Source organism: Scleropages formosus, chromosome 21 (genome assembly GCF_900964775.1).
Source record: "Scleropages formosus chromosome 21, fSclFor1.1, whole genome shotgun sequence".
Lineage (NCBI taxonomy): Eukaryota > Metazoa > Chordata > Actinopteri > Osteoglossiformes > Osteoglossidae > Scleropages > Scleropages formosus.
The window spans coordinates 2,851,883-2,872,652 of record NC_041826.1 but is presented as its reverse complement, the minus strand read 5'-3'; the positions used below and the strand labels follow the sequence as shown (position 1 = coordinate 2,872,652).

The 20,770-nt window shown below is 43.0% G+C and overlaps 1 protein-coding gene across 1 annotated transcript in view; it reads right to left on the bottom strand.

Moving 5' to 3' along the window:
• Nucleotides 1-20,770, bottom strand: part of gtdc1 (glycosyltransferase-like domain containing 1) — a 71,625-nt gene that overhangs the window by 33,340 nt on the left and 17,515 nt on the right. The window contains exons 3-4 of the mRNA XM_018735582.2: nucleotides 11,761-11,928; nucleotides 9,178-9,351 (exon numbers count right to left, since the gene is read on the bottom strand). Of these exons, the coding sequence (XP_018591098.1) occupies nucleotides 9,178-9,351; nucleotides 11,761-11,928 (342 nt within the window). The remainder of the gene's footprint in view (nucleotides 1-9,177; nucleotides 9,352-11,760; nucleotides 11,929-20,770) is intronic.

The following is a 20,770-nucleotide window of genomic DNA, read 5'->3' as shown; positions in this document are numbered from 1 at the left end:
TTGAGGTAACGTAATTGCTGGTCGTGTGGTGAACTCCATCCAATTAGCTTCGCTCGAGAACAGGATTCATGCTTGCTTACTTATTCCTATTATTTTTCTCAACAGACCATAACAAAGGCAAGCGCTCGAAACAGTGCATCACATCTTCAAGCTCGCCAACCGCAAGCCTAAAGTAATGCGGCAACTGGAAACGAAAGACGCGCCGAAATACGACATGATGACTTTTCCGTCGTGTCGTCGAGGAAGGAGCGGACGAACACGCCGGTGCTCCTCGCCACATGAAAGTCCCCAAGTCGCATCACGCGTACGAGTCCATGCATAGACGAGTTCTCACAGAACGCGTGCTCCTCAACCAAGTGAGGTGTTTAGGAGCCGGTTCGGTGTGCTCGCGGGGCTCCAGGCGACACGGCAGATGAAAACCAGAGGCCAACAGTTATGAGTAAGTGCTTGCAGGCTGCCTTTGTCAGAGAGTGGCGAGGGGGGGGGGGGGGGGGGGGGGGGGGGAACATGGCCAGCAGTCCGTACTGAAGTGGGGCATGACAACCTTCTCTGGCAGGGTGACGACGCCGGCCGTGGCAGCCACCAGACCACACAGCCAGCTAATGCCTTTTTCGGGCCTGGGGGCTTCCAGGTGACTGGAACCCACCGGCGCAGAGGGGCTCAGACAGAGTGGGGCCATGGAGGTGTGACAGGGATTTACAAACCATTACATCCCACATGGACGGCACAGGCAGGGGCGCCAGCCAGTGGGTACAGAGGGTATCCAAGGGGAAGGGGGGGAAAACAAAAAAAAAAAAGAAAGCATAATGGTGTTTCCCACAGAAGTCCACACATTGAAACATCCAGGACATCACATCAGAGGTTGTGCGAGTTTGCCAAAACTTCTCCTGAAGAGAAAGATGTCACTGTGGGGAGTCACAAATGGCAGTTTGGGTGGCGTTCACACGGGGCGTAGTGCTTTTCTAAAGGCGGAGGGAGTAAAACAAGGAACCGATTACAGAAATGTTAGCAGCTGCCTATACATGCTGCATGCCCACATTATGACACACGCGCACGTAAGATGTCTCACCGTCAGCACTTTCACCGACAAAGGGTATACCTCTTGCAAGACACAAACCTGCAGCCGCTTGGCTACAGATCTAAATTAACTAGCACGGTACGTTGCCTCCATTGTCAGCGTGAACGGGAAACACATGACCCACCTTCATTACGGGCCAGTGCTGTACACAACAAGGTGTCCCATTTACACACCCGCCGTTTTAATTACGCAGTGCGCTCCTGAGAGTGAGCCCACGGAGTCAGTTGCCATCCTCCTTTTGTGCTTCCTCTCTCCGTCGAGAAGACGACAGCTGGAATGAACGCAGATGGGCGCTCACTCACTCGCGCACAAGCGTGCGAAGGCACGTGGGCCAGACCCGGGTCCCACAGCGGCGGTGTGTGATGCAGGAATGCCGGCCGCTGGGGGGGGGGGGGGGGGGGGGGGGGGGTGTGTGTGTGTGTGTGTGTGTGTGTGTGTGTGTGTGTGTGTGTGTGTGTGTGTGTGTGTGTGTGTGTGTGTGTGTGTGTGTGTGTGTGTGTGTGTGTCATTGCTCTCCTACGCGCCGGCGAACTTTAACAGAGAGCAGCTGCGGGGATGAGATGTGGGCCAGCAATCTGAGGAAACACAAGGAATCATTTTGTTTGCAGAGATGGGGTGGTGTTGGGGGGCTTTGGATGGGGGGGGGGGGATGACAAGAATGCTTTTTGTTGAGATTCTATTGAATTTACACGTCTCAAATTACTGGGCATGAGATAAATGTGCAAAACAAATGCAGGACAAACACCAAAGGGGAAAGCGTGTAGAACATGGCATAAACAGGATTCTTTTTTCCCCCCCTTTTGCCTAAAAATAAATATTAAAACTGCTGTGCGCTGACACAGTGACCGAGATATTAGAGACGGATAGGAGTCGGTTAAATAAACAGCGACTATATCATCAATCGACTTCAGAAAAAAAGACCTTAACAATATTCAGAGAGAAATACTGGTGGGCGCTGGCGACCGCTAGCCGAGGAAAGTGACATTCATGTGAACCTAAGTGTTATTTGTTGGCCCCGGCGAACATAAACGTAAGTAAACGTTTCAGCGTGGAGCCCGTGTAAATTGATATGGCAGGAACTTAGAATTCATTTAAGGCAGATTCCGAAATGATGAAATATCTTTTAAAAGGCACAGAAGGCCTCGGGATGATGAATAGCGTAGAGGGAAGAGGAGAGCGTCAGAGCCCCTGGCCCCCGGGCCGTGCTCCCCTTTCAAGTGCACCAGGAAGTACTTGCCGAAAGGTATTACTGATGGGGGTGTCTGCCAGGTCTGCCGAGAGTTTCATTCAATAGGCAATTTTAAAATTGAGTGAGGAGGTTTGACTAAGCAATAAAACCCTGCTCTCCTTGCCAGCGAGAGGTACTTAGGAGCAATGGCACCAATTATCTTATTTATAAATCAGCGGCAATTTCACTGATGACTTTATCTTAAATTTGATTAAACACAAAAAATTCAAAGTCAAAAATCATTTGGTCTAATTCACTTTATTGGTCATAATCGCAAGCCTTGCCGGCCTCCCCGCTAATCAAAAATTCCATTGATTTCTGGTGGGCTGAGCAAGGCCTGGGGGCAGGCACTCCAGCGAAACACGGCTTGGTGTTTGCGGCGCAACTGACCCGGGGGGCCAAGCCAGGCCGGGCTCCACTCCGGCCACATAAAATGCATGCAACCTAAATGTCATGCACTGAAAACCTCCCGATGATCATCAGTCACCGTGGTAACGCAATGGACTGCATCGCTGTCTGAGGCTCGACGCGAAAAAGGTCCTAGCGAAGGGCAAACGAGGTTAGGCGCATCTCAGGTTCGCAGGAGAGACGATTAGACATCGGGGCATCTCTTCGACACATCATCAGCACCATCACTGTCCTCATTATCGCCGCCACTTTACGCAGGTGAAAGCACCTCGGCAAGGAGCATTCGACTGCGGCGCTAAAACAAACACAAAGTGTCTCGCCGCGTGGATAAAAACAGGTCATTAAAGCGGATTAAAATCCACATTACAGTCATTACAAAGTCCCCAGCAGTCAAACGGTATCAGTGACTCATCGCGAATGGGTGACTCCTCGCAATTCCCCAACCGTGCTTTACCACACCACTGGTCTCGTGGTTCTGGCGTAGAATCGCGCTGTCGGTGGGCAAACTGGGATGCGGATGCAAAGTCAAAGGAGCCATATATGCTCAGTGAAGCCCAGTTTGCGTTCAGTTAACAACTAGATGGAGAATCGGGAGCTTGGACAGAGAAGAGAAGCACTGAGGAGCAGGAGACCATTTCTCTCAATTCCCTGAACAACCTCAAGATTGTCTTATTTTCCCTCCAGTACGAGATGTTCTCAGTGCAAACCTCTAAGACTGTAAAATACGTATATGGTATGCAAGTTTAAGATAGCAAAATATTAAGACATGATTACAGAACTGTACAATCCTTTTAACATACAGTATATTATGTATAATTTCTCATTAAGACCTATACATTATGACACAAATCCAGGCCTTTCCATTTTTTATTTCTCTTAATCCCACGAAATTAAAAAATAAACCTATCGCTGGTTTCTGGGAGCATCTATTGGCAAAGTTTGGGAAGCATACAAACAATTTCTCAGACGAAAATCATTAAGCACGAGAAGTAATTAAGTTCTGCACTGAAATTTGCAAGCAATTAAATTCTATACTGCAATTTCAACCAACTATTGAAGTATGAAAATACAACTCCCAGGACCTAAAACGCGAAAGGCCAAGGCTGGGGAACAGGATGGGGAACCAACATTCTTGTTTAACAACAAACTGGCCACATTTGTTTTCCATACTTACACAGTTCACATGACCACACAGTGAAACCTACCAGTTTGAATGGGTAGAAACATTTAATAAATATACCACATTCATTTTCTCGACCCTGCTAATTAATTCCACAAGGCACAGAATAATCTTTCATGACATCCGTTTTCAATTAAACACCAAAAATATGCAATGATGCCATCAGCTGAATACAGTAAATTTCTGTGTTTTCCTTTTTATGTTGCAGGAATAAAATAAAACGATAAATTTCAAATGTCTGGAACATCACAGGATTCAGAACTATGAATCTATCACAGCAAATGTGCCGTAAAACACAGGATCACAGAAGAAGCCTTGTTTTGTTGGAAAAAGAAGAGGTAGGCCAAGTTTAACATGATGGGGTCATGTGAATATGACACAGTCCACACTTGAATATGTTATAAATAAAGGCACACGTAGGTCAGTACATGTAATTACAAATATTAAAAAAAAAAAAAAAAATGGTCACAAATAAAATGCTATTTTTAAATGGAAGGTTTTTATCCCTTGCATTGTTTAAAACCAATGACCAAAATAATGAAGGACAGCGTAATAGACAGAAAGTTTGTTTTCAAAGGTCATTTCTAATGTTTGTCACAATTATTTAATTTCAAATTCATGATCAATTAAACTAAAAGGTTTGCAGTTTAGATTAAATTACCAGCATGCCATGAGGTTTTATTCCTTCCCAGTTGTTCGTTTTCATTAAAACTTGAAAACACCACCAAGGACTGATGCACAGTGAGAAAGCACATGCGGAAGAAGCACTGTGGAAATGTGTTACCTTCACTTTCTCCATGATTTATTTCCTGCTCAGAGTTTTCTCTGCTGTGTCTTTATTAAATACCATATTAAAAGAGCACAGGGCGGCTTTGAAATGACAGGCTGCAGGGGGAGAGATGACGCAAACAAATAAATGAAAGGTATCCAACAGCTGTTTTCATTATGAGCCGTCGATGCGCTTAAGTCACGTCGAAGTGATTAGAGTGGGATCTTCGCTCTCCGCCGTGGCCCGGCGGCCGTGACATGCAAGCAATCAGGATGGTTGGCCAGATGAAGTGTGGGTCGTTCAAGGATGAAGAGCCCTCCCTGGGAAGAGATGTGCTTCTTTCTGGCCACGTCTCCACACTGTTTAACCTTTAAAGTCGCCTAATAATGGGACATTGTTTCAAATTATTTGACAATAAGCAGCAACATTTGATGTGCAAAATCATGATGAAAGTCACTACATTTACATTTATTCATTAAGCAAACGCTTTTTTTCCAGAGCAGCGTAAACCTCAGAGTAAACAGACAAGAGTGCATTTCACAAACAGCAAATGCCTTTTTATGCAGACAATAGTTTGCTGAAGCAGCCAGCCTTTCCGATACCACTGCTTTTGCCTGCACACACTACACACGTAGCTGCTTATAGAGTTCAGTCTGAAAAGAAATATAAAGGTGATTGTGACAGATGGTGGGATGCAAGTTTAGGAAGTGGTTAGATCAGAAGTGGGTCCGTAATAGATCTGAAACCCTTCTTTGATGTTGAAAGGGATTCAGTAGCTCTGAGTGAGAGAGGGAGCTCCTTCTACCACATTGGAGCTAAAGCTGTGAACCCAAAGACTTGTTTTTTTGACCTGAGCGTGGAGCCACAAAGCAACCACGGAGGAGCAACACAGGGAGTTATCAGGTCTTGTACATTACTTCATTTAGAAGATGCTTTTCTCCAAAGTGACTTCCGATGAACTCTATGTAGTGTTATCAGCCCACATCTTACTCACCGAGGTGACTTACACTGCTAGATACACTACTTATAATGGGTCACTCATCCATACATCAGTGACACACTATGTCGCTCACACACTTTGGGTGACTTAGAGTCACCAATCTACCTAAACAGTCTTTGGACTGTGGGAGGAAACAAATGCAGACATAGGCAGAGCATGCAAACTTCACATCGACTGAGCGGGAATCGAACCCATGTCCTCTCACACCACCCAGGCACTGTGAGACACCCCTGTGCAATTTACCTGTACAATGCAACAGCGCAAGGCTATGGCGTAACACAACAACATGCCAAAAATGGCCACTCTGATTCATGGCACTCGTTATCAACGTGACTCGGGGCCACCGGAAGAGACGACGCTGCATTGAAACCCTGTCCTCCCGCTGTCCTGATGTGCTAATTTATTCCTTGTTCTTACACTTTGAGAGTCTGCATGGAGCCACTCATGAGAGTGGCAAAAAGACATTTGAGATAGCCAAAGTGCAAGGGAAAAGAGAGGAGGAGTGCAAAGAAAGAAAGAAAGAAAGAAAGAACGAACACTTCCTAGTACTTCTTGGGCTGCCATTCTCCTCTGTCTTTCATGAGCTCACGAGCTCCTCGTGTTATCATCCTCTTCTCACCGGCTTCAGACAGACATGAAAACCCAGCGGTGGAGAAAGCTCTTGATTCGCTAAATTATTCACCAAAAAAAAAAAAAATTGTCAAATGCATGAAGTACTGTCGTGTACCTTTGTGCTTCTCCACGCAGCAAAGTTTCTTCAAGAAGGAAGAAGTATCCTGCCAGCTGCCATGGTGACGGACACATCCCATATCCCAGTTCCCTCCCTTACAGGCCCTTTGGTGCCACAGTGTCACATTAATAGACTACAGTCCCATGGTCTGAAAGTTGCCAAAGGTTTTACTAATCAACTTGAGCAATCTACAGGAAAGGTAATGGAAACTTGTCCTCAGTGACAGGACCCTGAACGCGAGACCATTTTGATTTGAATCGGAGCTCCTTTAAAAGCCCCCACATCTCCCATCTCCATCAAGAAGGGCTATAGAAGCACCAGCACATCCAGTGAAAAGGCACAGATTGTCTCAAATCACATCTGGAACCCTATAATCTGGAAGGCAGACCAGGTTCAGACAACAATTCGTAGGGAATTTTAAACTCAACAAAATAATAGTGACAAGTTATTATAGACCATTACCTGTTTGTATCACCGTTACTAAAATTTAACTGCACCAGAAGCCAGCCCTTAATTTAAGGACAGCAGTCATACATCCAACATAAATCTTTTTTTTTTTTTGTGATTACAGCCCTGAATCAGTTTGACAAGCACTGCCCGGGTAAGCAGTCGCCCCAAAACCTAACTCTCCTTGCGACAGGACTTGAGTGTGGGGGTGGAACGGGAAGCTAGCCGAAGAAAGTTCTCTCACTAAGGCTGAATGGGTTTGCATTTTTTAAACAAACAACAAGCAAGCACAAACAAACACCACCTATAATTTAGTCTTTAAGGAAAAGTTATTCCTACTTTAAAAATACATTTTCTGACAGAATTTAATGATAGTCTACATGTCAAAGCAATTTCTAGCAATTTTTTTAACATGAGCAGATATCCACTGTTTTACCTGTAAAAACAGCACCACTTAAAATTCATTCTTTCTAAATCAGCACTGCACATCATATTTCTATATATTATTATAGTATCCGTTAGAATACACCGTTCTAACTATTTCTAATTATTACTTAGAACAAAATGCATATTAACACATTAAATATTTTCTAAACGTTACAAAATAGCTCATTATGCTGTATTGCTTACACCTAATTATGTTTTTAATTTGCTTTAAATCACTGTCAACCCAAAACGCCACAAAGTTGGAGGCGGATCACAACTGCCAAGTCACATGGGTTTTTTAGAATGCAAGGGACAAATAAAAATACACTTCAAAGTGAGGAACATTATTAATCACCTCACATGTATTTTGCCCTTGGTCTTTCTCAGTATTTTTTCCCCTCCCAAGGACTGGACAAAGTGGAGAATTTTTTAAAAAAGACCGCAGGCATGTTGAATGATTGTCAGCCATGCAAATAATCACTTACTTACACTCTATGAGTTTGCTTTGGATAAGGCAAATTACCATTTGAAAATGAGCTGAAAAACACTCTGGGCTACAAACTTGCATCATGAATCTCAGCTCTTTTACAGCCATCCCCCCACCCCCCTCGTGCGCCGCGTAGATACACATGAACGCAGAGCAAACACGCTCAAATCCAGTCCGATCTTCTCCACGTCTCGGCAGTCGGCTCAGAGGACATTCCAACCGCGCGGCAAAGCCCCGCTATCCAGAGAGGGCCTGTCTAGTGAGCACCTGGAGCCCAAATCCTACAGTACTTCACTTGCTGTTTTACACACACAAACACACATCAAAAATAAACACGATACACAAGTATGAACAGAATCTCAAATCAACCCAAAGTTAATTGGAGAGGCAGTACACATGATTAACAAAGTTAGCGCACAGTTTGCAGATGTTCTACTTCCTCTATGGCAAAGAGTCATAAGTACTTCTTTTTCATTTCAATTACAAAATAAATTAATAGATAAAACAAACAAGAAAACCCAACGCATAAAATCTCAGCAAATGTTACATGATAACAAAGGGCAAAAGAAGCACAAATTCAAACTGATTGCGCAATTTGGTTTATGCGTTCAAAACGTACGCATGTACACCTGCTGCGAAACACTTAAATCACAAGTACCTGCTTACACTCATGAAAAAAAAAAAATGAGCGCTGAAAAATGTTACTCGTTACTGTTATAATCGCTGTTCTGTTACGTGTTGCTCTTGTGACATCACCGCTGCGATACCGAGGAAAACGTGTTATTCGTTTGTGGTACAAGAAGCAAGTTTTTTTTCCCTCCTTTTTTTTTTTTTTTGCGGGTGCGCATTGTTTCAGGACAAGAAAACAAGCATCGGGCTCCGTCAGCGAGCACAGAATCTCATTTACAAATAAACAGAGCTCTAGCTTTGTGCCATTTCCCTTTTCAGTCTTTGTATTACTGGCAAAATAAAACTAAAACCAGTTTCTAAATGTCAGAATGGCTGCGTAAGCAGAAGAGATGTACCAGATTACTCTCACTGCCCAAGATAAACTTGATTAAAACATATATATATATATATATATATATATATATATATATATATAGTATGAAATGTGTGTATGTATATATATATATATATATATATATATATATATATATATATATATATATATAGTGTGAAAGGACAGAGAGCTCAAATTAATACGGACTTTGCAAACACAAGCACTAAACATCTGTGCAGGCCTTTAAAGCACACAGCATTTCCTCACATTCTTATGTGACTTTGCTTCAGATTGCTGTTTACTGTGTACCTAAACTTTCCCAGCTTGCCCAGATGGATTAAAAGCGAGCGCGCAGCTTTTTAATCAGCGTGCGGTTATCCTTGGAAGGCAAATTACTGTTGCCGTGATGAAAAGGACCAACCTTCTGACATCAGGAAATCTGATAGGAAAGTGGAGGACTTGGCACTTTGGGCGGATGCGCGCTTCCAAGTCCCTGGGCCTGTGGTCTGGAATGAGCTTCACAAAGGTGTGGATGGACGTGAGAAAGGACTCCATGTTGAAAGAAGAGTTAAACACCACCACATCTGCCACCAAGCTGGAGGAAATAAAGAAAAAAGGGGGGGGGATGGAAAAAATTAAAAGATTAAACTGTCATGCGTTTGTGTCGTTAATCTATGCAAATTAAAAAATGTGATATAAAACACATGGAGATATTCTATTGTGTTTACTAGAGACCCACACTGCTATTTGCTGCAAAAATACATGAGACATTTTCCAACAACATAAGTATGATGCGAAGCGTATTTACAGAACGCGTCGTCGAAAATAGATTTAGCCGTGGAGTGTTTCCAAAGCCTTACAGTGCAAGTCATTTCGTCGATTCTGATTTTTCAATTAAAACTACAGAGCGGCGTCCATAGATTGGGAGAGCTAATTAAAACACAGTCAAAGTTTGGGCTTTAATGTGCATAATTAGCAGGGCTTCGCAGAATCATATTTAGCGCGTCCCTCCGTCTACTCTGGCATGGCTTTTTCACTCGCGTTCAGACAGGTGTAATGGGATTTCATTTTAAAGTGGATTAAACAACATAAAAATGAATGACAAGCCAACGAGAGATAATGAAGGACATTTTCCATAATATTATGAGTCTTAATGTTGCCTTTCTGATGTACCAAAAAAGTCTGACTTACACTTAAATCTGTGACTTGGCAAACTAGAGGCCATGCTGCAGAGTGTGAAGACATTTTTATTATTATTATTATTATTATTATTATTATTATTCCCTATGGTGGTGCAGCAATGCTTTCTGCTTACAGTTCACAACTCCGCTTCAACATGAACAATACTTTTTGGATGAAATACTGTATATGCTTTAGGGTCTGCATGAAGTACATGCAACATTATTATACACTTACCATTACTGTTTTTTTATTAAAATGTATTACTGTTATATCTAAAATTACATTTAAGAAAAAAAAACTCATTAAAATTAAATAATGCTTGAAACACAAATGCATATCGTTAACCACAATGCACAGCTAAATAATGATTAGAGTGATAAAATATTGCCAATTTATCCAATAAAACATTTCTTAATTATCCATTTATTTTCAAAAAGTCTACTTTATAAGGTCAGACTGCTGCTGTCTCTATCTGGGCTAACGTATTAAAGCTAGATTAAATGGATAATTTGGAAAATTAAAGTTATTGACATGCCTAAATAGAAATCAACAACAATATTTTGAAGTGCCCCTCTCCTTGCATATTCATTTAGCATTATTGTGATTAATTATGATGCTGCTTCACGAGGAGAATTGCTAATCACCCAGACAGACCGAATGCCTTTCGGCGACTACATTCTCCTGGTTCTCAACAAAAAGGAAGCGTTTCACATACTGTATGCATAAACATTATGTTCGGCGTTTAAATGGATCTTTAGAGAGCACAAACAGGCATTGATGTGGCTGTATTTGTCATGTTGCCTTGTTTCCATTTGTGTAAGCTGTGCTTTCTGAGGCAGTGTGGGTTTGCCCTGTGAGGACTGGGGGGGGTGCTTGTTGTCCAGTTCTGCCTGCCATTGCTGCTGGCTTGTCCCCCTCGGCCCTGTGGTCAGTACCAGCAGGCGACCTTCTGGAGTCTTTAACAGAAGAAATTAAAGCACAGCCTCCATGTTCCTCACTTTTTTTTTTATTCTTATACTTGTGGCCAGCAGGTATCGTAGTGGTTAGAGCTGCCACCCTCAGACCTGAAGGACCCTGGTTCAAATCCACTCTCCTATCAAGGATCTTACCCTGAAGTGACACAGTAAAAATCACCTTGCTGTATAAATGGATAAATCATGGTAAGCAGCTTATAAGCATCAACCAAATGAACTTATTACTGTTATAAATCTGCTGTAAATAATTATAAGTAGCTCAACACTAAGTTGCACTGAAGAAAAGAAATGTAAATTCAAATTTAAATTTAAATAACACTGAACTGACGGCATATCCATGTACTCATGCTGACTACAAAATAAAGGTAATGCTGACCTCCTCACCCTTTCGTTCACGTTCATCTAGAAGTCTGCACGAGAACAACAAGTGCAAGCATCCCTCTGAAAATGAACAACTGCAAAAATGCCTTTAAATAATTAATACATATTTCTGTGGCATACGTAGTAGCAATAAAAATGAGTCTATTATGCAACGGTCCAGTCCGAGCATTATGAGCAGGCACACACAACCGCTGCATGGCTGAGCCTCCACACCCGGCGTGTAAAATGGACAGAAGTAAGAGAGTCGCAGCAGAGCAGCCCGCCTACTGTACACAATTTATGAGAATCCCTCACTGTTTTCTCATTAGGAGTGATTAATGCGACACAAAAAGACTTAGTTAGCCAAACATTACATTGTGATTCAGGCAAGGGAAGGAATAATAAGAATGTGCCTTAACCGAACATAAATCAGCATGTAAACAGGCCTTTATTTAGACGGGAGATGATATGTGGGGAAGGGCCATTACCACGAGAGGATCTGGTTGTAGCCGTACTGGAAGTCCCTCTCCTGGCTCTTGCGGACCGGGTACACCAGCTGGTTCTCGTGGAAGTATAGGATCTTCCGCAGCTTGCCAAGGTCGGGCCGGAGGGCTACGAGTTCCGCCAAGTTCAGGACGGAGCTGGCGAGGAGCACCCTGGGATAACAATAGGGACTGAATCAAGATCTTTGTGATCCTTAACATGGCTCTGTGCCCTTCTTGGTCTGTACCCCTCAGGGTCAGTGTCTGGCCTCAGTCAGAGCCCCCCACCCCCACCTCCCTCCACCAAGTCAGCACCCTCTAGTGGTCGGGGAAACACTTCACAGCATCTTGTAGCACAGGGTCTCCAGCTAATGTGATTAATGTGAAGTCCTTCCAAAGATGGAAATCCTTCTATCTGATCATATTTAAAGTCCACGACCACCCCCAATGAAAGTCATCCATAGCGGTCTCCTGCTGGCCACCAGCCCATCACCCAAATTAAAGAGTAACGTTACTCTTAACTCCTAACATAGTAACGTTATGTTAGCGTTCGCATGTATCTCCTCTACTCGTTTCTCCGCGCTGGCTTCCCTTAGCTGCCTGGATGAAAATTTAATACCTTGGTCATGACCTACAAATGCATCAATGGAACTGCACCCAGATATCTACAAGAGCTGATTATCCTCTACACCCCAACCAGACTGTTTGCTCTTCCACTTGCCCGCTTGGTGGTCCCACGCACGAAAGATAAACCATGAAGGTTCTTGGTCTCCATTGTGGTGGAACAACCTCCCCCTCTCACTCAGAACTGCTGAAACTCTGTCAACATTCAAAAAGGGTCTTAAAACTCACCTCTTCCAGACTCACTTCGCCCATGATCTCTTAAGTTCATGTAAGGTATAAATGTTCATATACCATAACTTTATGATCATGCCTGGATAAGTCTGTACACAGTTACTCCTGCAATGTAACGTAAATGTTTAAATGTATCTTTTAAATAAATAAATAAATAAATAAAAGGGTTGATATTCTGGTAAAGTTTTATGCAGCTACTTGTGTGATGAACATTGGTGCATATGGTGGAAAGAACCAAACTAACTGTACTTAAGAATCACATGTGTGTAACTATGTCTCTCTTTGTCCTAATGTAATGTACAAATTGTATTTTCTATGAGATGTACGCAGCTTTGGAGAAAAGCGTTTGCTAAATGAATAAATGTAAACGTAAATGTTACGAACAGGTATGTCAAGGGGAGCACTTGCTTGAATAATGTAACCCAGAGTTCAGGAAGCCTGACCAGCAAGTTAAAAGAGCAGATCATTCTATTTGTATATTACGGTGGATGTGATTATGTCGCCTTGCATCGTTGACACAAAATACTGAATACTGGTCGGATGGGAGGACTAAAAAAAAAAAAATACTCTGACACAAACATCAGTAGTTGTGCTAGGTCTGGCTATCCGATATACATAAATATTTAAACTTTAAAAAGTCTCACACACACACACACACACACACACACTTTCAGAACCGCTTGTCCCATATGGGGTCACAGGAAACCGGAGCCTACCAGGTGACACAGGGCATAAGGCCAGAGGGGGAGGGGACACACCCAGGACGGGACGCCAGTCCGCCGCAAGGCACCCCAAGCGGGACTCGAACCCCAGACCCACCGGAGAGCAGGACCCGGTCCAACCCACTGCACCACTGCGCCCCCCCCTTTACTTTAAAAAGTCAAATTTAATAAAAATTTCCAAAAGCACATCTGTAGGAGGTCAACCAATTTTCATAGGTATGAACTTCCATTACCTCACACATCAAGACACATCAAGGCACAGATACAAGCCTGATATTATGAGAGCATGTCAGGCCTTGTGTGGTCAGAAAATTACACATATACACACACTCTCACACACACACACACACACACACACACACACACACACACATATATATATTATATTAGTATAGCAGGAGACAGAGAGTGTCTGTATCTCCTTACAAATGCAGGGGCTCCCAGAAACAGGTGTATTTATTCTGAAATGCTGTGAAACACCTCAAGTGCTTACAGTTGTGTGACTTGGAGAAGAGAACAGGTTACTTCAGAGGCAACAATTTGTGTCAAAGCAAGGGGTGAAGACATCTTCAGTTTTTTTATTGTTTTGAATTAATTTAGCTTGTTGTTGTTTGGATAAATGAATACATGTAAGTAAATAAATACAGTATCTTGGAGAGGGTTAAAAAAATGTAAACAGGGAATATTTCAAACACTGCTGTCACCAATCCTTCTGTCACCTTATGCACAATAAATTGTCACGGACATTTTTAGTAGTGTGTAACATTTTTGCAACGTGTTGTATGTTTGTATATAAGATTGTATGTAGTTACCATGAGGTTTACTTACAGCGGTCATAAATCAATGTCACAGGGCTCCAGACTCAAAGGACTGCTCCACATTTAAGGGGGATTATTCCTGTTACATGCACTCACATATATCAACATTCGGAATGGTCCAAAAATGCCACGCAGCAGCTGTACATGTGATCTCAAACTTACATTTCAAGCTGTTCAAAAGAGTTATGAAATGAAAAGAAATCACTCAGCAGTATTTTCAGAATGCACTCAGACATGAAGTGATATGAAACCCGGTATGTGTGAGAACTTGACGTAAATTTACTCAGTGGAGACCTCCTCTCACAGCGGTTGAGCTCTGTATGAGGGAGCTTCGGCACGGTGAGTTGACGCCATGGAGATCTGCTCAGAAGTGTCAAAAACCGGCACAAGCAACAAGGGAAAGTGAAGTATTTTGTTGATTCGACGCCTTTGTCTAAGGTCATACCTAATTAACAAAGTATCTCCTGCTTAAAAATAGCATACCATTAATTTTTTCTCCATAAGTCTTAAAAAGGTTGACCTGATTTACAACATTTCAACTGTATGAAGACATTAAAGACAGTAGAAGAAGAAGAAAACACTGAAATATCCAAAGAAGTATACAGCTATTGGAGTAAATTGAGTGCGTTTTGCCAGCATCATGTCTTCTATAAAAAAAATATTACATAAAATTTTAATAGGTGCTCACCAAAGAGTTGAAGAAAAGATTGCTACAATTGGCACTGAATTCCCCAAAATAATTGAAATAAAGTGTAATTAGGCCAGCAATCTTAGCTGTGTCTATATCTGTTCATTACAGGTGGAATTAAACTATGATTTAATTTAACCTGTAATAAACAAAGAGTCACAGCCGAGAGTGCTGGCCTAATTACACTTTATTTCTATCAACATATATATTTGATGCACATGGTGCATGATCTACACCGACGACCATTTCAAACAGCATAAACAAATTTGTGAAACACCACATTTTGTGCGTAACAAGACATACATTTTGCAAGAGCTCTGAGTATCAGTGTAAAGCAGCAAAACAAGAATCACAAGTACGCAATGCATTACACAGACAGACCGGAAGATTGGATGGATGGATGGATGGATTTTGCATGCTGATGACCAAATAGAAACGAGTGGCCAGGTAAGAGCTCCTTGGTCAAGTCAAGGGACAATAAGGCCTTTAATTGCAGCCAGCCGCACTGGTTAACAAGCTTAGCACTGCCTGAGCACCATGGTCAGTACTTGGCCATTCAAAGAGAGAGTAATTATTTCTTGTAAAAGGTTTTAAGATTTGTCAACTCTTGCGGCACACAGCGATGAAACATCCTACTCTCGAGCATTATCATTACAAGCACATTAGATGGGCATTAATGGCTAAGAGGGCGGAGGTTCATTAAGGTCGTCCGCTGGTAAAGGGCCTGGCATCGGCCACAGCAGATTACGTATCCGAAACACGCCAGAGCACATGATAAAGTCCCTCCGCAGAGTCTATTACTGCATTTTCATTAAGGCCTTTTGTGTGGCGTATTTGTTGTATGCTAGTTTAATAAGACGGAGCGCCGAGTCTGGATTGACGGAGGGTTACGGACGAATTGTGACTTGGGCTCCAGCCAATCGCGTGGCTAGAGCCTTCAAAAGCCAAGTGGAAGTCGGCTCTGAACACGCTATTACAGCTAAATCCCGATTCTCCTGGAAGAGGAAGACGGAGAGAAAGGAAGGCTTTATATGTTCGGTGTGTAGTAGGATGATGGGCAGCACTTACATCATAATAATATGCTAATCATCCTCTGAAATGCTGATGAACTTTTGTGTCACAAAGGATGAAAATGAGGCATTAAAAACCAAAATAATGCTATGATAATTAAGTGTTTTCATGTTCCGTTCGCAGTTATTTTAAGAACTTCGCCATAAATTGGAGAAAACGGTTAAATATTTCTCTCACACTGCACAAGTTTTCAAATTCCTGTAAACAACTCATAAATTGCTCCTTTTACAAGCACTGGGTTACAGAACCGCTTGACTGAGCTCAGGACAAACATTAGGCCAGTTTGGATTTCAATCCCATAATCCAATCTATGCATAAACACATAGTGTAGTGGTTACAGCCATAAACTTGGAATCAGAGACCTGGGTTCGAATCACACCCCCTGCTGTTGTACCCTTACAGAAGGTGGGGTAAGGGTCACGAAAAGTACCTTTGAGTCAGGTTTGACTCAAAACAACCACTCCGGTGGTTTTCTTCAGTAAGTGGTTGTTTCACGCGTGTCTTTGTGTTGCCGACATGGGGAGGATATCCAAAGTGAGCTAGATTCAAACCTATGGCCAAAATTGCAGCTGAAGAGTAGGAGACACCAGCAATACCTGCTGTGCCGCTTACAACATGGTAAAATGCTTTGGAGGGAAGCATCATCAAAATAAGATAAATAGACAGACAGACAAATAAATAAATAATACATTCAAACAACTGTTGGCGCTATAGCAAAACACACACCAGATTGAGAGCGAGTGTGAAAAGTAGGTGGAAGCACACCGCACAACAGGTTACTCCAAGTAGAGCCCTAGTTAGGGAGTTTTAAGTTTATTTTCTATTACTTCGGGTGAGCTAAGTTTTAAAATAGTATATAAATCTTGACTCATTAATTCCGTATAATCCTAATTAATTAAAAAAGCAACAGGCCTGAGGCCTTCAGAGACAAACCCCTGTTTCGCAGGTACTCATTTAAAATCCACGCCACTTCTGCTTTTAAGTCGGTTATTATACTTTTCCTCCCCTCAGACGCGGCACCGATTGCAAAGCAAGGTTAACACGGGACGGGGGTGCTGGACCGACACCTGTGAAGGTACAAAGCGCTTTGAGTGGCCATGCCTCCCTAGGCGACCGCTGCCCCGGCCCGTCCGCTTCCTGAACCGACACCTTCAGCGTGGCGAGGGCTCCACACCGCCCATTTCCCGGACCTCTGGAACCCGGGACCGGACCCCAGCCCCCACCAACGCAGCAGCCTGACTCAAAGCAAATGAAAGACGGGACTCTATTTTCACTCTTTCCTGCCAAGAATAGTCAAAGGGACATCCTGTGCGGGCAAACTTATTGTAAGGGTCTCTTTGCTTTGCAGAAGAAACCTTTCTCCTCCTTTTCTCTTCAAAACAAGCCAGTTAGTATTTAAATACTCGGATTTACATCGATGCTGATTTTTACCGAGTTTAGAAATTGAGCAGAGTTGCTCTTGCTGCTTGGTTGTGTTTGTCACCATGTTGTTTACCACAGTCTGCATTTCCTTCGAGAGACGCAGGAAGAGTTCTGCTGACACCACTCACATTTACTCCGTTTTCCTGGATGCCGAGGGGGCATGTGAGGTCTTTACAACTGGACAGCTACCAAAGAGAGAAAAGGAAAGAAGCAAAAACATTACTGGAATTGTGAGTTTGCCTTGCAGGGTTTACAAATGTTGCTCTTCCCCAGAAATATGTGTGAGACGAGTCTGGTGGTTGCGGGTGCACCATGCGCACCGCCATCCTGAAGGCTGATGCCACGACCACGCAGCGGGTCCACACCTGCGAACGCTCAACAGAAACACGTTTCAAGTGATTCCAGGCCAGGCGCTGTTGTGTCGACTGTAAATGAGAAACAGATACAAAATGTGAGAGCTCTTCTGATACTCATCAGCTTCCTTGATTTTAACCTGATTAAAACGTGGGCTTTGGAAAACGGCAAGAAGCTCTGTGTGTGTGTGTGTGTGTGTGTGTGTGTGTGTGTGAGAAAGAGAAGCAGATTTTTCACCCCCTTTCACCCCCCTTTTTAATCTTTCTTTAGTAACATTCCATCAACACTTGGCAAATACAGTTGATCCTTGAAAATCTACAAAGACATACTTAAAACTGTGATGGTGGTACTCATTCAATTCACAAAGGTCTTGGTCTTCAGTTTCATAGAAATGCTTATAGGTGCAGCATTGTCACAATCAGGAGAAAGGCCTCATGAGCAAAGTGCCTTGTATTCAAAGCACCCAATTAAAATGAGTTTTCCTCTCCCCCTCAGAGCTGCTGAATCCTTTCCAACATTTAAAAAGAGGCTCAAAACTCTCCCGATGCCCTACAGCTTCATAAGCCTGCATGATCACCTTTGGATTTCCCATCAGCTACACAGGTCCTACTGCTTCTCGTTTAATAAGTGTCAGTACAAATAGGGTATCAATCAAACCGGCAGTGATTTCTCAACTGTATGTCTGTAAGCTCTTTACCTGTTGGTGAAATGCACTTTTGTTTACTCTGAGTTGCTCATCACTTTACAGAAAAGCATCTGCTAAATGAATACATGAAAATGTAAAGGTTTGAATCCCACCTCCTGCTGTATTACCTCTGATCAAGGTACTTACCCAGAATTGATATAGTAAACATTAACCTGCTTTATAAATGAATAAATCAGTGTACCTTAAGTACTTTAACACTAAGCTGCTTTGAAGAAAAAGGCAAAATGAATCAATGTAAAAAGTATGTTAAGAAGGGGGCCCCAGCTGAACTCCTGTTGCGTAGGAGCTGGTGACATCATCCAAATGCTGAAAGCAGCAGAAAGCATGTTTTCGGCGGTCCCCGGCCACCCACCTCCCCGTCCTGGAAAAAAGTGAGCTGCAGTACCGTGCTAAACCCCGGGATTTCACCATGTAGTCATCACGAGGCCTGCAAGCTGCACAAGACGCACATAGCTCAGTACACCTCAGCCAGGTAAAGACAATTCGGTGCCCGTGTGTGATGTAGGTTGCTGATGCAATGCCCTCTACCTTCAGATTGTGGGTTTCATTTTTTAATGTCATTGCATTTTATTTTACCCCAGAGGTGTGAAACAAAAGCAGTTACTATCTGGTGCTGAAAACAAGGTCTTGGTGCCCAGAAAAAGCCCCAGCACTTGACTCGTGTGACGCCTATGGATTCTCTTCAGTCCCAAAGGCCGGACAACTGCTCCCTAAACTCTTCAAGGATTCATACACAATCCGGCAGGAAATTGAGATTAATTCATTGTACTTAATTCTAACCTTTTCTATAAGTCAAGAACTGTGCTGGGTTATTTCTAATTTAAAACTGGAGCTATACCAGCCATTAACACTCCAATCCTTATTAAAGACATTTCAGGGCATGCCATAGCCAGGGGGCATGGTTTAAATATATATAATTTAGTATCATTTGCAAAGGAAATCTGGGTTTTAGAGGAAGGGGAAAAAAGTTACGCTAATTCTGTCCTGCCATCACGAGCTTCATAAACTCACGCACTTCATATATACTAGCATAAATCCTATCAGAATCTCTTCATGCAAACAACAACATCAATGAATTGACAAATTCAAAAAGGTTCTTAGAAACATCCCACCGTCCTAAAAAGCCGCACCACGTTCACCGTGGCTACACCGTCATCGTGCGTGGCTGTCGAAGTTAGGGCCGCTCATAAACAACTAATGCTACCAATCATGGGTGCATTCGGAGCATAAAAAAAAAAAAAAAAATAGTTTCTCTTAAAGCACTCTAAACTCCCAATGGCGAGGACCAAAGGGGGTGTTTTGTGGTCTCAAATTTCTCCCCTTTATGTGAAATCATCTGCGTTCATCTGAAGTAGTAGCGTTCCTGTTATACAGCTGAATACCTGGCTCCAAAAAGAACAAAAAAAATTTAAAAATCGCAAAAAAAAAAAAAAAAAAAAAAACCAAAACTGAGAACGTAGTGGATAGGATCGGAAGGTTGCAAGTTCAAATCCCACCTACTGCTGTAGTACCCTTGAGCAAGTTAATTACCCTAAATTTCTTCAGTTAAAATTACGCAGCTGTATAAATGGGTAAATAACTGTGAGCATCTTAGAGTCGGAAGTTGCTTTGGAGAAAAGCGGCAGCTGAATTAATAAATATAAATGTATGCAATGCATTTGTCTATTGTGAGGATTTCCAACAGACGGCCCGCATGAACAACTGTCCCGGACCAGCGGCACGCCCCATGACCAGAGATGGTTGCGAACAAATCGTGCATTCCCTCGCTCCACTCCTGGCGGCACACATCAGGGACACACACACAGGAGACAATCAAAGTGGAAAAGAGGGCAAACACAAAGCGAGGGGGGTAAATGCGGCCCGCCAGGGAGAGCCCTCTATAAACAAGGGTGCTGCGTTGAGGTGATACAGCTGGATTTCCACGCTACAGGGCAGCAATAAGTAGCAGCTACAGCCGCTCAAGCTGTCGCTTGGCATGTAGCGTAGTGGTTGGAGATGAAGGTTGCAAATTCGAGACCCACCTACTCCTAAATGAACACGCAAATGTAAAAGCAAGCTTTCGGGAGCGCTCACGGGGAGCGCCCGGCCTCGGAGCGGTAGAGACGCATATCACAAGTTAGCGCCAGGAGTGGGAGGCTTCCTTCTATGGCCTCATCTCGTCCTTGGTTTCTTGTAAGCAGCCCACACCGATTTTTTTCTTCTTCTTCTTCTTTTTGGAAGATGGAACGCTTACCTTCAGCAAATGGTGCTTAGTAATTGTTTTCTAGGTCATCACGAGTGTCTCGGAAGGCCTTTCTTTAGACTTGTGTTAAAACCCCTCACATTCGTGGGTACATCAGATGAACTCTTACAAGACGCCCGCTTCACGTACTCCTACTTG